This window comes from Grampus griseus, assembly GCF_964374135.1.
Source record: "Grampus griseus genome assembly, chromosome: 8".
Classification (NCBI taxonomy): domain Eukaryota; kingdom Metazoa; phylum Chordata; class Mammalia; order Artiodactyla; family Delphinidae; genus Grampus; species Grampus griseus.
Window position 1 is genome coordinate 20,927,088 of NC_139002.1, and position 16,163 is coordinate 20,943,250.

Genomic DNA, 16,163 nt, shown 5'->3' on the forward strand with positions numbered 1-16,163 from the left:
ATGCAGGACACAGCCCAACCTCTTCTTGGCCTCAGCCCGGCCCTGCTTCCTTCACTCAGAACTCGCCTCACCTTCGACCTGTCCCTCGGCACTAGTGACTGCTTGTGACCTCATACAGGTGTGATGAAGTCGCTCAGGGCTCAAAGGCATCTTTTTTTTTTTTTTTTTTCCGGTACGCGAGCCTCTCACTGTTGTGGCCTCTCCCGTTGCGGAGCACAGGCTCCGGACGCGCAGGCTCAGCGTCCATGGCTCTCGGGCCCAGCCGCTCCGCGGCATGTGGGATCTTCCCGGACCGGGGCACGAACCCGTGTCCCCTGCATCGGCAGGCGGACTCTCAACCACTGCGCCACCAGTGAAGCCCAAAGGCATCTATTTTAACACTTCCGATAGGGTGAGGGAGTGAGGGAACGGGGCGGTCGGGGTATCGCTTTTGCACTCAGGGATATTTTCCTCCTCGGATGTTGCTGCACCAGACTGTCAAGACAACCGGGCGCTCTAGAGCGTCATCAACCAGCGACGGGTAAAGAGGTGGGGCCGCAAGAAACCGGCGAAGGAAGTGACGTAAAAAGGAGCGCCTCCCAGAACGCGAGCTGGGAGCACGTTGAGGCCATGGCCCCTCGGCGCCTCCTGTTGGTTGGGGAGGGGAATTTCTCCTTCGCCGCCGCTCTGAGCGAGACCCTGGATCCGAGCACCAGTATAACTGCCACCTGTCTCCAGCGCCCGGCCGACTTGGCCCGGGATCCGCTGGCCCGGGAGAATCTGCAGCGCCTGCGCGAGCGAGGTAGCGAGGCCCACCCCTCCGTGAAGCCCCGCCCAGCTGTGGCACCGCCCAAAGTGGAAAGGGTGGGCACGTGGGGAATTCAAGGAATCTGGGGGTTGCTCTTGGTCTTTACGTGGACATTTACAGAGAGCCTGCTGTGTGCCTAGACCTGGGTTGTTTTGCATGGTTCAGGTTACGGAGGGGTTTTCTCTCGTTCCAGGTCTTAAGACATCTTTCTGTCTATATTTCGTTCCAGGTACGGAGGTACGCTTTGGTGTGGACTGCACCCAGCTGGTAGATGCCTTTGAACTGCAAGACAGAGAGTTTGATCGAATTTATTTTAACTTTCCGCACTGTGGACGCAAAGCTGGAGTAGCTAAGAACAGGGAACTGCTTGCCAAGTTTTTCCAGAGGTGAGCACTCAGAAGTGAAATGTTTAAGAGGTACATTACATAGTTACTGCGCTCAAACATGGTAGTCTGGGAAATATGGCGTACAAGAGAATATAATGCTCCAAAGGAACCCACAATCTAGTTGGAAAGGCAGACATTTAACCTTAATGCTAAATAAAAGTACTCATAATGTACTGTTCGTTCGGCAAAGGGAGGATCATCTATTTTTGATAATGGGAAATGATGGTAGTATAGTCTAATTTAGGAGCCAGACTGCCTGCATTCAAATCCCCGCCCACCACTTAATAGTTTTGTGATTTTGGGGATTAAGTTTACTTGATCCTTACTTGCTTTTGCTTCCTCATCCATAAACTGAAGATATTAACAGTAACTACCTCATAAAATTATTGTGAACGCAAAACAGTGCTTTATACTATTATACAATAACACATGATACTAATGGAGGTCTCTTTGGCTCATAGTTGTCATGAAACTTTTCACAGAGGCAGTATTTTAAGTTAACAGGCAGGAGGGGAGTGAAAAGAACAACTTTCTAAGTGGGGAAGAACAGCCTGATCGCTGAATCACATATAGGAACTTTGCAGACATTGACTTTTCAATGAGATATAGATGTACAATACAAAAACAACGTTGGATAACTCTGTTGTCAGCCACTAGTATCAGTTATGAGTTGAACATTGAATTTAAATTCTTGTTTACTTCCAGCTACTTTTTTTTGCATGTTTGAAGTCTAATAGACCTTTGCAAATAGATATGATTTGATTTTAACTATTTAACAACCAAACCATATATATACAGCTAACTCCTATGGTAACTTGTACTTGTTTCTGATAAACGGCTGGTGTTTCCCTACCCCCGTTAGCTGTGCAGATGTTCTTGCAGAGGAAGGAGAAGTCCATGTGGCATTGTGTAGAGGACAAGGTGGGACTCCTGCTGATAAGCCCATGAGAGAATGGCACAACAGTTGGCAAGTGGTTGCTATGGCAGCTCTAGGGGGATTCATTTTAAGTGATGTGCATCCCTTCAGCTGTGAGGCTGTGCCAGGGTACAAGTGCACTGGATATAGGTAAGTAATAACAGAGTTCTAAGCCTTTTCCATCTCTCTCACTAATGATAAAAAAAATCTCAGAGACATACTTTTTCCTTGTCTATTTCTTGATTCAGTCTCTAGAAATACTTGCTTTCTTTAATAATGACAGTCTTAATAATTGCTGTCTATTTTGCCAGGAGTCAAGATAAGTCCTTTCATGTAGAAGGTGCTTTGAACCATATCTTTACCCGGAGCTTACCCTATGAAGGTTTGCAACCAAGAATTTCCAGGATCAAACTGGGTGACCAGTGGTTTTCTTTTCTAGAACCAGAAGTACTTGTAGGAAAGCTGAACAGGTAACCTGATTTTACCAGAAATCACTTCTATCTCTAGTTGTATCCTGATTGGCTTGATAATCAGGCAACCATACATTGAATGGATGCCACATTAATTGTTAATGATGTCATGCTGTGAATACTTGTCAGTCTGGCCTGCACAAGTCTCTTTAGAATTAAAAATTGTCATATTTTCTGCAAATATCATATGATATCACTTATATGTGGAATCTAAAAAAAGGGGTGCAAATGAACTTATCTACAAAACAGAAATAGAGTTACAGATGTAGAAAACAAACTTATGGTTACCAGGGGATAAGGTGGGGTGATAAATTGGGAGATTGGGATTGACATATCCACACTACTATATATAAAATAGATAACTAATAAGGACCTACTGTATAGCACAGGGAACTCTACTCAACACTCTGTAATGGCCTATACGGGAAAAGAATCTAAAAAAGAGTGGATATATGTATATGTATAACTGATTCACTTTGCTGTACACCTGAAACTAATACAACATTTTAAATCAACTGTACTCTAATAAATTTTTTTTTTAAATTGTCGTATTTTCTGATTTATTGTAGGCTGTCAGAGTTCTGAAACACATATCTCTCTTTATGGTAGATGATTTCTTTGTTTCCTTTCCAGATCAACTTAAGGATAATTCTTTTCTATACAGCTATTTGTGCTTTTAATTCTAGCTACGTTATAATTATTAATAATTTTAAGTTAAAAAAGTTTATTTTTGTGTGTGTTTAAACAGGGGTTTCCTAGAAGCACCTTCATATCATCCTATCAAAACCATAAATGAGAAACTCATTGCTGAATTGGGGAAAGCTTTCCCTCTAAAAAGGCTGAAGTGTTCTTCCCCTTTGCTGCCACAGGGAGACACCAGTGTTCTCACTTCCTGCCACTGTGACATCCTATCATCTGCCTTTTGGATTAGTCTCCATGAAGATAACTCAAATTTTGAGTCCCTCACTGGTGGGACAACAGAAGACATGGAGGATTTTCTAGTGTCATTTTCAGAACTCAGCCTTCCCAAGAACCCTAGAAGAGACAGTAAGGAAGAAGCTCAGGAAGGAACGTATAGCCAGGCCAAGGTCTGCCTTAGACCTTCTCTTCTAGTTCATGTTCAGGCTCTAATCCAAGCACCAGACTTCCTCCCAGGTTCTCTGTACATCCTCAGTGGACCTGTCTTTCAGAAGTGCCGCATCTCACCTTTCACAATGCCAGCATTTCATGAGACTTTGTTTATCCTTGGATTTAATAAAAATCTGAAGGATGGCTGTCTTCAGTCACTACTGGATCATCTGAAGGGCATTCTAGATAGCCTTCTGACCCAGACATTGCTCAAGGGCTCTAAGCTGGGCAGTTCAGTGGAATTTGTCTTTCAGCCACCTGGGGAAGATTATATGATTACTGTGAAGTCTCAAAATTTTGGCCCAGATTGTGTGAAGGATTTGATTATTGGGTCTGTTACCACATCTGCTACAAGCATCATACACAAAGACCAGTGTTTTGTGTGTGTGTCTATGAACTTGGACCTATTAGCCATGCTTGTCTGGGGTATCTCTGATTGGAGAATGTTGTGGACCTTTGATAATCGTTTCCTGAAGAATTTTGCCCCTGGGAAAATAGAACCCTTTAAAAGCTATTCCCTATATCCTCCATACTATGTGCATGATATTAGTTTTTGGTTAGATACAAAGAAAAGATTTGATGAAGTAGAGTTTCACACTGTGGCCCGAGCAGTGTCACAGGACACTGTCATATCCATACAATTCCTTAGTCGTTTTCAGCATCCAAAGACGGAACAGGTCAGCCTCTGCTATAGATTGACCTACCAGACCTGTGACAAGGCCCTTACCCAGCAGCAGGTAGCATCAATGCAGTCCCAGCTAAGGAAGGAGATTCAACAACGACTACATGTGATACCTAGGTAGTTTAGTAAATTCATCTCTACATAGTGATCCTCACAGGTGTGGATGAAAAAGACCAATTTGTAACCTGTAGTTCTTTCCAGACTTTTTTTTTTTTAATCTTTTACTTTGTGACTATAGCTACTGATGGTTGACTTTAAACATATCTGTGACTCGATCACTTAAAGTTTGCAGACTATAATGTGAGTGGTGACCTTTGGAGTTGTGCAATATTTTGTTCGTGAGTAATGACTAGGAAAACAAACAAAACAGCATCTTATACACTAGATGCTGTAATGCTGAAGCAGTAGAATTTGAGTGTCTCGTCAAATATATTTATAAATATATTTTCCGAATTGTCAATTCCTCTTTCCTTAACTCTATCATATCATCTCTCTAAATCATTGAGAATAGTTTTTAGAGTCAGACAGACCAGCATTTATTACCTTGGGTAAAAGTTGCAAGTGTCCCGTATTATTGGTATCGTCATTATGTTTATTCTGTGGTTGACTGCTGTTAAAGTCATGGAACTAAGTAAGTGTCTCACTTAGAGCTCACACCTAGGTCTGTCTGACTCAAAAGCCCCTGTTCTTTCTGCCACTTTGTTACTTTACTTTTCCTTCCATAGTTTTTTCAACAGTAATCTCTGAACTGTGATTAACTTTACACTTTTCCCCCCTAGGTTTTGGGACTTCTGTTGTAAGCATCTCTAAGGGACTTTGGGAGATTGGCTTAGCCCAGGACTCTGCAGAATGGGGTGCTATAATGTGCATTAATGTATGTTCCTGTTAATTAATAGTTAGGTTCCACCAATTGGAGCTATATTGTAAACTCTGTGAAGGAAATAACTGTCTTATTAATTCCTTTAAAAAATTTTTTTAATTGAAGTATAGTTGATGTAATATGTTGTCTATTTATTCTTGCATTTGGAGAAGAGCATGTGGAAAGGCAAGAATCGAAGCAAAGAAACAAATTAGGAGGTTATTATAATAATGCAACCAAGATATGATGGTGACCTGGACCAGGGTGGTAAAAAGTGTTTGGACTGGGTAATAATTAGAAGAACTTACTGATGATTTAAATATATGTGCATGCATGAATGTTTTGGAGTTAGAGAAATAGAGGAATCAAACAGAATCCCTAGGTTTTTGACCCAAGCAACTGGGAGAATAGAAGTGTTTTTAATCAGAATAGGAAAACTGGCATGGGAGTAAGTTTGGGGAGTGAAGAATCAAGGGATCTCTTATGGACATATGTATTGCTTAGCTCTCCACATAGACTTAAAGCTACTCGAGGGCAGGTAATGTGATTTATAGCTTTCTTCCATCCCCAGTAGTGCCTGGTACATGTGAAACCAAGCAGACCCTGCAGGGCCTTCCTGAAGACAGATTCCCCCACCCTCTCCGAGTCTCCTGCCTCTTGTTTGCAGAAAAGCTTTAGCCTCCTAGGCCTTCCCCGAACTCTAAAGAGTAGTTTTTTTGTTTTGTTTTTTTGTTTTGGCCGCGTGGCCTGCGGGATCTTAATTCCCTGACCAGGGATCGAACCTGCGTCTGCTGCAATGGAAGAGCGGAGTCTTAACAACTGTACCATTAGGGAAGTCCACCAAAGAGCAGATTTAACCTGAGAAATGAGAAAATGCAGAAACAAAGGAAAACAGTCATGTAAGACAAAATTATGATAGTTTAGCCATAAAAAAAGTCAAGTACATTTAGTTCCTCCTCAAGGGCCATAGATAATATTCTGAGCCATATCCTTGTATGTTTTATTGATACTAAACCCCTACCAGGTGGAAGAAGTTAATTGCATGCTGATCACCAGCACAAAGACCCCAGGAGGTTGATGCTGTTGACCCCTGAAATACCAACCTGTTACCTCATCACCAACCAGTCAAGGATGTCCATGAGCTGATCATGCACACCTCAACTCTTTCCCTCACCTTGCCTTTAAAAAACCTTCCCTGAAAGCTTCAGGGAGTTTAGGTCTTTTGAGCATAAGCTGCCTCTTCTCCTTGCTATAGACACTGTACTTTGCTTCAGCACAACCTGGTGTCAGTACATTGGCTTTTCTGTGTGTAGGTGAGCAGACCCAATTTTGGTTTGGTATCACTTGGATGAGGTATCATTTGAGCTGGATCTTAAAACAAGGGCAGGGTTGTGATGGAAGGATTGTTAGGCAAGGAGGGCATGCATTCCAGGCAGAGGGCATACATGAGCAGAGGTAGAGATATGGGAGCATTTGGGGTACTTTACAGGCTAGTTGGAACATAAAATGTGTATAGGAAAGTAGTGGGAGATAAGAAAAGTAGGTTAGGGATGTAGTATTTTTGAAAATTAATTGGACAGTATTGCACAGGATCAATTTGAGATGGGAGATCCCTGTAAGGATGCTACTGTAGTAGACTTGGGTAGAGTCAGGGAGGGGCCTGCACTAGAGTGAAATGAAAAGGAGGTGGCTGTATGAGATATAGTTACATTGAGATGTCTGAATTTGGCAACTAGTAATTTCATGTGGGAATTGAGCAATAGGATCAATCTCTATTGTTAATACTCAGGAATTTTTAGTATGAAGTCATGACTTGGGACCCTGTCAAGTTTAGCACTCCCTCTATAACCTTGTTTTACTTACTGGTACGGAGCTTCACAGGGTGGGATAGAGCTCTGTGATTGGGGGAGTAGGCAGAGTATCAGGAACAGATGAATGACCTCTGAGAGTCACAGGCATGATATCATCAAAGTGCCCATGTAAAAATGCCTGTGTGAAATCAAGAGCTTTCTCCTGATCTCCTGGTTGGAAGAGCATGGATTTTGTAGTAAGACCTGGGTTGGAACATGGCTCCATCACTTCCTAGCTATGCAACCTTGGACCTCAGTCTCCTTTTTGATAAAACAAGGTTGTTGTATTATATTTTAAAAGGATAAGGTATATTAAATGCTTACCATAATGCTGTAGTAGCAATGGCAGTGACTGATGTCTGGTTAAATTTGCTGCACAGAGTTTCTTCAGTCTTTCACTTTTCTCGTCATTCTGTATTCTGCCATTATGGCTTCATCTCTCTGAAGCAGTTAATTAGCTGCAGGCTGTCCCTATCACTTGCCAAAATATAAAGGACAAGGTGCCAGTGATCTTTAAAGAACTTCCTCTTTTGTAGGCGGCTGTGCTATGATTTTTAACTGAATATCTGCGTACTCGGTGGAATTAATTACTCTCTATTTGTGCTTTCTTTTAAACAGGGATGCTGAAGGACAGTATTTGTAGGAGAGTGCAGAATGCTGAGAAGTGAAGGCAGAGAGAGAGGGAGGAAGGCATGCCTAGAGTTACTAGTATGTGGAAGGGATAGCGATAACGGCCAAGTAAAGTCTCAGGTCGCATTTCTTTTCTACCCAGGGATTTGCCCCAATTAGCCCAGAAAACTATAATTTAGTCGTGTCTGCGCATGTCGAGGTCTTTTGTCCCTCGGCGGACACCGTTGCCAGCCAAAGGCTATGTCTCCGCGCTCGTCGCCTTCGTAGGGCGCCGAGTTCTACCTTTTTCCCCACTCTTGCCATGGCCAGCCGAGGAGCCCGGCAGCGCCTGAAGGGAAGCGGGGGCAGCGGCGGGGACACGACCTCGGCCGCCGACAAGCTGCGGGAACTGCTGTGCAGCCGGGAGGCGGGCAGCGCAGAGCCCCGGCCCGAGTAGGTGTGCGGGCGCGGCGGGGGCGTGGCCGGGCGGCGGGCGGCGCGGGGCTGCCGGTAGAGGGTCTCGCCCGCGCTGTGCTGTGCTGCGCCCTGCCCGACTTTCCCGCCGGGAGGGCCCGCAGCCTCTTCACCCTGCTCTTTCTGCTCTTACAGGGCGGGTGGACGCTGGGTCTTCACCCGCCTTAGATTAGATCCCCCAGCTCGGGTCCCGTGTTGCTAGTGAAGAAACCCTGCAGGTCTGTGCGGCTTCCGGCCCAGGCCCAGGGTGGGCTGGCGTCGCTGTGTGTGTGTGTGTGTGTGTGTGTGTGTCCCAGCTTCCTTCAGTCCTCGCAGAGTCCCGACCCTTTACTCTTCTGTGTGGGCCCCACCACCTTGCACACCAGCAACCACCTCTCTTTTCAAGCCGGAGGGCTGCAGGTTAAGCCTGCGCTGGGGAGCTGTCAGCATATGGAATTGGAAAAGGTGATGTCCACTGCATGAGTTAGCTTCTGGGCATTTGAACAGATGGGGAAATGAATAAAGCCATGGAAAGTAATGACCTTGTTAGGAAAATAAGGAAAAGACGAATAAGAGCTTGTGGCCTGTAAGTGAGCGATTTGTTGGCTTGGGGTAAGCGGAGTGTCATAGATGCAAAGAACTAAAGTGCATGAATTAGCTTACACCTTAAAAGCAGGAAGTAATGACTAACGTTGATTAAGGTCTTAATTCGTTCCTTATTTATTCTAGTCAGGACAATTAACGATTCACCCTTTTAGGTGACTAACTCATGTGCTTTGGTGTCTCTTGACCTGTTGTCCTTTCTGTCTAGTTTTAGCCCTTCTAGTTAGCAGGTCCTTTCTGACACATACTTTTTTTTTGCTTCTGAGCAGGTTATCTGGGAACAAAGCAGGACAAGTCTGGGCACCTGAAGGATCTACTGCGTTCAAGTGTCTGCTCTCAGCAAGGTTATGTGCTGCTCTCCTCAGCAACATCTCTGACTGTGATGAAACATTCAACTACTGGGAACCAGTAGGTGATTTCTTTAGTTTTCTTTTTTTGTTCTTGATTTCACTGCTTGGAACCTTGTTATGAATCAAGATACAAATAATATACAAGTGTGACTATTAGTAAAATAACCTTATTTTCATTTCTGTATTCTAAGCTGATGATTTACCTCCTATTGAATGATATAGGAATTGCTGTTATACAAAAAAGGTGTAATTTGTAATTTTCTTAAAAAGTTTTTAAGTCAAAATATTACTTTGAGGTAGTTTAAAAATACTAAACGTAAAAGAAAAGCAGAAACTCCCTGTTCCACTTCTCATGGCCAAATCCTTGTCCCCAGAGGCAACCACTTTCTTTAAACATTTTTGGTTTTTTTCTTCTGTTGTTTAGTAAAATAAACAATGTTGCTACATACTATGCTTATATTGCTGTTTCTTGATTTATACTTTTATAAGTTTGTTGGACTCCCTGTTATAGGAAATGCAGAGGTGAAATTTTCTGATCACATTTTGCATAAAAAAATAAGGAATGCTTAGGGTAGGTAGTTTAAGGAAAATACAAGATTTAGAGTTTTCCTGTTTTGGTTAATGAGTATTTTTTAAAAAATAAATAGAGGGTAAAATTCCAGCTTTCAATGTTGGCCAAACAATAATCTTGTAGGATTTATAATGTCTTAATATTTTTCAGTATTGGGTCATTTTGATTCTTATCCATTAGTTGCAAATCTTATTGAGAATTTCAGCTTTTTTGTGTACCTTTGTCTCATTAATACTTTTGCTTAGAAACTTCACCTGCATCCTCTTAACAAGGATTTTTGGCCAATATAACCCTGAATCCATCCGTTTTGTACTTTCAGACACACTACCTCATCTATGGGAAGGGGTTTCAGACTTGGGAGTATTCTCCAGCTTATGCCATTCGCTCCTATGCTTACCTGTTGCTTCACGCCTGGCCAGCTGCATTTCATGCAAGAATTTTACAAACTAATAAGGTAAGGGCGGGCCAACCTGGAAGCAATCACAACTGATCAAGTGGTGGGTGAGTCTCTGGAACAATTTGGGAAAGGGACCAAATATATTCATAGTTAGGAGGGGATTGTTTTTAAGAAGAATCATTTATTCATTCATTATTCAACAAGTATTAATGGAGCAACTTTTATTTGGTAGACACTTTGTTAAGTGCTCTGGGTGTAACAATGACCAAATCCTTGCCCTCATGGAATTTATAGTTTAGTGGAGAAGACGAACATGGAACAAGTAATTATAAATGCAGTGGGTCATGGAGGAAAAGTACAATGTGCAGTGGGTTAGCATATTAGGGAGAGCTTAATTTAAACAGAATACTGAAGGATAATTAGGAGTTAACTGAGACCTAACCTGATTACCTTTCAGAAATTTGACTATGATGTGTCTTAGCATGGATTTCTTTGGGTTTATCCTGTTTGGAGTTTACTCAGCTTCTTGAATCTTTAGACTTATGTCTTTTCACAAATTTGGGAAGATTTTAGCTGTTATTTTTTTAAGTGCTTTTTCAGTCCCGACCTGTTTCTCCTCTCCTGAGCCTCCAATGATGTGAATGTTAGATATTTTATTACAGTCCCATGGGTCCCTGAAGCTCTCCACTTTTTTTTTTTTTTTTTTTTTTTTGCGGTACACGGGCCTCTCACTGTCGTGGCCTCTCCCGTTGCGGAGCACAGGCTCGGGACGCACAGGCTCAGCGGCCATGGCTCACGGGCCCAGCTGTTCCGCGGCATGTGGGATCTTCCCGGACCGGGGCATGAACCTGTGTCCCCTGCATCGGCAGCCGGACTCTCAACCACTGCGCCACCAGGGAAGCCCTCTCTTCACTTTTTTCCAGTCTGTTTTCTCTGTGTTCAGACTGAACAGTTTCTGTCGTCTTTTTTCCGGTTCATTGATGCTTTCCTCTGTCTCCTTCATTCTGCTGTTGAGCCTACTCATTGAGCTTTTATTTTGGTTACTGTATTTTTTCAGTTCTAAAATTTCCTTTTGGTTTTTCTTTTTCTCTTCTGTTTCTTTACTGAGACTTGCTATTTTTTCATTTGTTTCAAGCGTGTTCTTAATTGCTTATTGAAGCATTTTTACAATGGCTCCTTTAAAACTTTGTCAGATAATTCTTATATCTCATCTCAGTTTTGGTATCTATTAATTGACTTTTTTCCTTCAGTTTGAGATCTTCCTGGTTGACAAGTAATTTTTAGTTGAAACTTGGACATTTTGGGTATTATAGTATGAGACTCTGCATCTTATTCATGGGCCCAGCCTGCTTCCTCTGCACTATTCTGCTTCTCTTTTAGATGGCTTCTTTTGATACCACTGCAGCTGGAAAAAGGAGAGGGTTCACCACCTTGTGACTGCCAATTGGGGCTAGAAGTCCAGGTTCCCAACTAGGCCTCCACTGATACCACCCTAGTGGTCAGGGTAGAGGTACCTCATTACTGCTAGGTTTGGGGGAGTGGAAGTCCAGGCTCTCCAAGTGGCCTCAGAGGAAAGATATATAGGATGGGGGAGTTAGTAGAGAAATAACAATATGCAGCGCTTAAGGTTTTCATCTACATTTGGATATCCACTGTCACTTCAAATTTGGCATATTCAACCCAGAGTCCTACCTCTTACATCAGTGATACAAACAGCAAGCAAAACAGGAATGAAGATATCTGTTCTCTTGTTCTTTCTTCCAGTTTCCTCCTTTTTAGGTTCTGCCAGTGTGAGCCACAGGGCAAGGGGGAGTTGTAGCTTATAGGGTCCCAGCCCCATCATCATAATTAGAGTAGAAAAGGGTGGATTGTTGCTGAGAGACAATATGGTAATAATTGGCACCCCTAGTGATGGTTACCTTTACAACTTGCTACCCTAAACAAGAACAGCTTTGTTCTCTCTATGGATTGAGGTGTGAAATTCTCTGAATTATACACTCAGGAGTGGCATCCTGTACATAGATCCATGGGCTACTTAATTTCATGGAGCACTGCCAGATTGCTCTCCAGAATGGCTATTCAACTTTATACTCCCTACAATAATGTTTGGGGTTTCAGCTTCCTAATATCTGAGCACTTGATATTTCTGACTTTCTAATTTTTGCCCTTCTCATGTATATGAGATGCTTCTCATTTTAATTACATTTCTCTGACAACTAGTAAGGTGGAGAATTTCTTCATGTATTTATTGGTCATTCATATTTCCTTTTCTGTGAATTACCTATTTGCATCCTTTGCCTGTTTTTCAGTTGGGTTTTCTGGTTTTCTCTTGTGATTTGTAGAAGTTCTCAATAGTAACCCCTTGTAGGTTTTAGATACTGGAAATCCTTTCTCTTAGGCTGTCACCTGTCTACTAACTTTGTCTGTGGTCCTTTGTTGAACAGAAATCTTTAATTTTGATAGAGTCAAACCAATTAGTTTTTCACTTACGGTTGGTGGGTTTTGGGTCTTTCTGAAAGAAATCCTTCACCACAGGTCACAAAGATATTCTTATGTATTTTTCCCTAGTAACTTTATTATTTTATCTTTCACATACAAGGCTTTAGTCCATTTGAATTTTATTTTTTATAAATTGTGGAAAGATCCAGCTTTATTTTTTCCTATATGGCGAACTGGATTTTCCAGCACCATCTGCTAAATAATTCATCCTTTTCCTTCTGGTTTGTAATACCATCTGTATCATACATCTCATTCCCGTGTATGTTTCTGGCCTTTTTAATTCTGTATCATTGGTCAGTTTGTCAGAGAGTACTATATTGCTTCTATTATTATGGCTTTGTAGTATGTGTTAATATTTGGCTGATGAATTTCTCTATCCATTTTAAAAATTGTGTTTTATTTTTAATTTTTTAAATATTTATGTATTTATTTATTTATTTGGCTGCACTGGGTCTTAGTTGCTGCCCACGGGATCTTTAGTTGCGGCATGCGAACTCTTAGTTGCAGCATGTGGGACCTAGTTCCCTGACCAGGGATTGAACCCAGTTACCCTGCATTGGGAACACGGAGTCTTTTAATTGCTGGACTGCCAGGGAAGTCCTTAAAATTGTATTTTAAAAATCATTTTAGAATCAATTTGCCCCTCTCCCAAATTCTGGTGAGTCTTTTAATTGCTGGACTGCCAGGGGAGTCCTTAAAATTGTATTTTAAAAATCATTTTAGAATCAATTTGCCCCTCTCCCAAATTCTGGTAGGTATTGATTGGAGTTGCGTTGAATTTATGTATTAATATGAGAATCAATATTTTTAGAGTGTTGAGTCATTCCATCCCTAAAATGATGTATTTATCCACTTAGTTAGGTTTTCTGTGTCTTTTAATAAAATGTAAACAATGTATCCATTTTAGGCTTATCCATTCTTTGACTAGGATAATGACTAGATTCTTTATACTTTTTGTTACTGTTATGAACGGTATCTTGTTTTCTGTAATTTTTGTAGGAGGTCATTGCAGGTGAGGAACACAATTGTGAGGAACACAGTTGATTTTTGCTTTTTGATCTTGATCAAAATCTCACTGAATTTCCTTATTAGTGTCTGTGGTTTGTCAGGTGAATCTCTGGATCCTCTTTCATCTGTGCATGTAGAGTTTAGTTTCTTCTGTTCCATTCCTTATATCTCATTTCTTTTTTGTGTCTTTTTGCACTAACCCGACATCCAGTTACTATGTTGAATATTAGTTGCTATGGGAGCATCACTGTCCTATTCCCAAATACAGTTCTTATATTAACTTGTGTTAATTTTTAACTTTCTAAGTGTGTTTTTGTACTCTCCTCAACCAGATGAAGAGTCCTTAAGTGTGGATACCTTGTACTAAAATTATCTGTATTCCTAGTAGCATCTAGAGAGTGCTCAATGTATAGTAGGTTTTCAGTATGGTTTTATTGAATTAATGAATGAACTTGGGCATTTGCTGATTACTTGATTGAACATAATGATGAAAACTGAAAGAACTTTTAAGTTATATGTAGTAATATTAATCATAGAATGTATTTAAATAGTGCTTATTTTCAGAGGTATTCATTGCTTTTAAACATACCAGTATACTGTAGTATAAAAGCTATTCGGTACAATTCTTATTATTTTGTTATTTTTATTTGTAAAATTCATGTCAATTCCTACAATTAATAAAAACCACATTACAGACATTTGAAAAATAGGAGGAAAAATATGTACCTAAATCTCACTAGCCTGATATAGCCACTTTTACCATTTTATTATATTTCTTTCCAGTTTTTTCATATACAGTACTTCTGATTTCCATAGCTGTAACTCTGATGTATAAATAATGTTATATCATATATTTTCATTTAGTATTTTATAATATAATTTTATAATAATTATAATCAGTTATTATAATTGTCTAAGAAATGCTTGTTGAATAAATGAGTTTTATATCATAAGAATTTTTCCACTGTCTTTGTAACCATAAACTTTGATATGTGTATAATAATACATGAATAGATATAATTTAACCATTTCCCTGTAATTGAACATTTTATAGTTTTTAAAATAGTTTTTACTAAGTTAGTAGAGCTGCAATTAACATTTTTATGAATAGAACTCCTCCCCTCCCATATTTTGAGTTACTTCTGTGGGCCGGAATCAGAGAAGTAGATATACTTCTATACTTGAATTTAGGGATATGAAAATTTGCATGGTTCTTGATACATATTGCTTTTCAAAAGGATTATACCAATTTATAGTTATTAGTGACAAATGAGAGTGGTTTCGTCTTTAAGAGTTTTTCTAACTTATCTTTAACTTCTGTTTTCTTGTTCTGGGTTTCTTTCAGATTCTTGTCTTTTACTTTTTACGATGTTTGCTGGCTTTTGTGAGCTGTATATGTGAACTTTACTTTTACAAGTGAGTATAAAAGCTTTGCTTCTAAAAGTGCTATGAGGAAGCCCAATATAGCATAGATTATTACTGTGATAGTAGAAGCAGTGTTTAGAAACAGAAAACATTTTCTTTCTAGCTTCTAATATTATATCTAAAGTGCAATTTCTTGTTTGAAACGAACCATTGGAAGGGAATACTTCTAATTATCACTTTCTTTCCTGAGGTGATAAATGGCATATCTTCATATTATTAACTTTAATTCTGTTAATAAATATCTAACTGGTATTTTATTTGGTAGGATTTAGTAGGGCCCTTTTTTTTTTTTTTCTTTTTTGGTCCTGAGAGATAGGATCATGATTTCTTTCTTCTCCCTTTGAGCTGAGCTGATAGGAAATTATTCCCAGTGTGGAACTCACTGCTCTTATTTGCGCCCAGTACATTGTCTTTCACCAAGTACCTATTGGTTGAATGAATATTAGTGAAAGTATTAAGCAGTTAAGTGTTCCAGTAATAAAAATAGCTACCTTTTTTAACATGAAACCTAAGAAACATTTTAATAATGCTTTAAAAGGTATCTGGACTTAGTAATCATTATTTAAAGTCTTCCCACTGCAAAACAGCCAAAAATATAAGATAAAAAAGTTCTTTGGCCTTGACTCTGGGTAGAATAGAGGAAAAAAAAAGAAATCCAGGGCTTCCCTGGTGGCGCAGTGGTTGAGAGTCCGCCTGCCAATGCAGGGGACACGGGTTCATGCTTCGGCCCAGGAAGATCCCACATGCCGTGGAGTGGCTGGGCCCGTGAGCCATGGCCGCTGAGCCTGTGCGTCCGGAGCCTGTGCTCCGCAATGGGAGAGGCCACAACAGTGAGAGGCCCTCGTACCGCAAAAAAAGAAAAAAAAAAGAAATCCAGTGCTGCCTTTGAGGATTGTAATCTTAAATTGGTCTTTATATGAGTTCAGGACTGAATTCAAATCACCCACATGGCCCCCTAAACCCCAAGTTGAGAGTTTACTTTAAATTGTTCTGGGCTGTTAGTGTTTCCAGGCATCTTGCAAAAACAAATGTAAAATTTCTCTAGAGAAGTGGATCCTTAATCCAGGTGTCAAAGCATTACCATAGATAAAATTCTAGTGAACAAGAATTTATAGTAAAAATAAATGACAAATCACAGAAGGGAACAAAACATTATGAGTGAGAGCCAGC

General features: G+C 40.5%; 2 protein-coding genes across 2 annotated transcripts in view; both read left to right on the top strand.

Annotated features, from left to right (window-relative positions):
- Window positions 1–599: 599 nt before the first annotated feature.
- Window positions 600–4,755, top strand: FDXACB1 (ferredoxin-fold anticodon binding domain containing 1). The gene is made up of 5 exons (XM_082659542.1): window positions 600–781; window positions 1,017–1,173; window positions 2,036–2,239; window positions 2,401–2,559; window positions 3,308–4,755. Exons 1-5 carry the CDS (start codon window positions 610–612, stop codon window positions 4,488–4,490), a joined length of 1,875 nt encoding a protein of 624 aa, XP_082515668.1. The 5' UTR covers window positions 600–609; the 3' UTR covers window positions 4,491–4,755.
- Window positions 4,756–8,009: 3,254 nt separating this feature from the next.
- Window positions 8,010–16,163, top strand: part of ALG9 (ALG9 alpha-1,2-mannosyltransferase) — a gene marked incomplete at its 5' end in the record, with an annotated part of 100,123 nt that continues 91,969 nt past the window's right edge. The window contains 4 exons of the mRNA XM_082661074.1: window positions 8,010–8,140; window positions 9,013–9,151; window positions 9,984–10,118; window positions 14,914–14,984. Of these exons, the coding sequence (XP_082517200.1) occupies window positions 8,010–8,140; window positions 9,013–9,151; window positions 9,984–10,118; window positions 14,914–14,984 (476 nt within the window). The remainder of the gene's footprint in view (window positions 8,141–9,012; window positions 9,152–9,983; window positions 10,119–14,913; window positions 14,985–16,163) is intronic.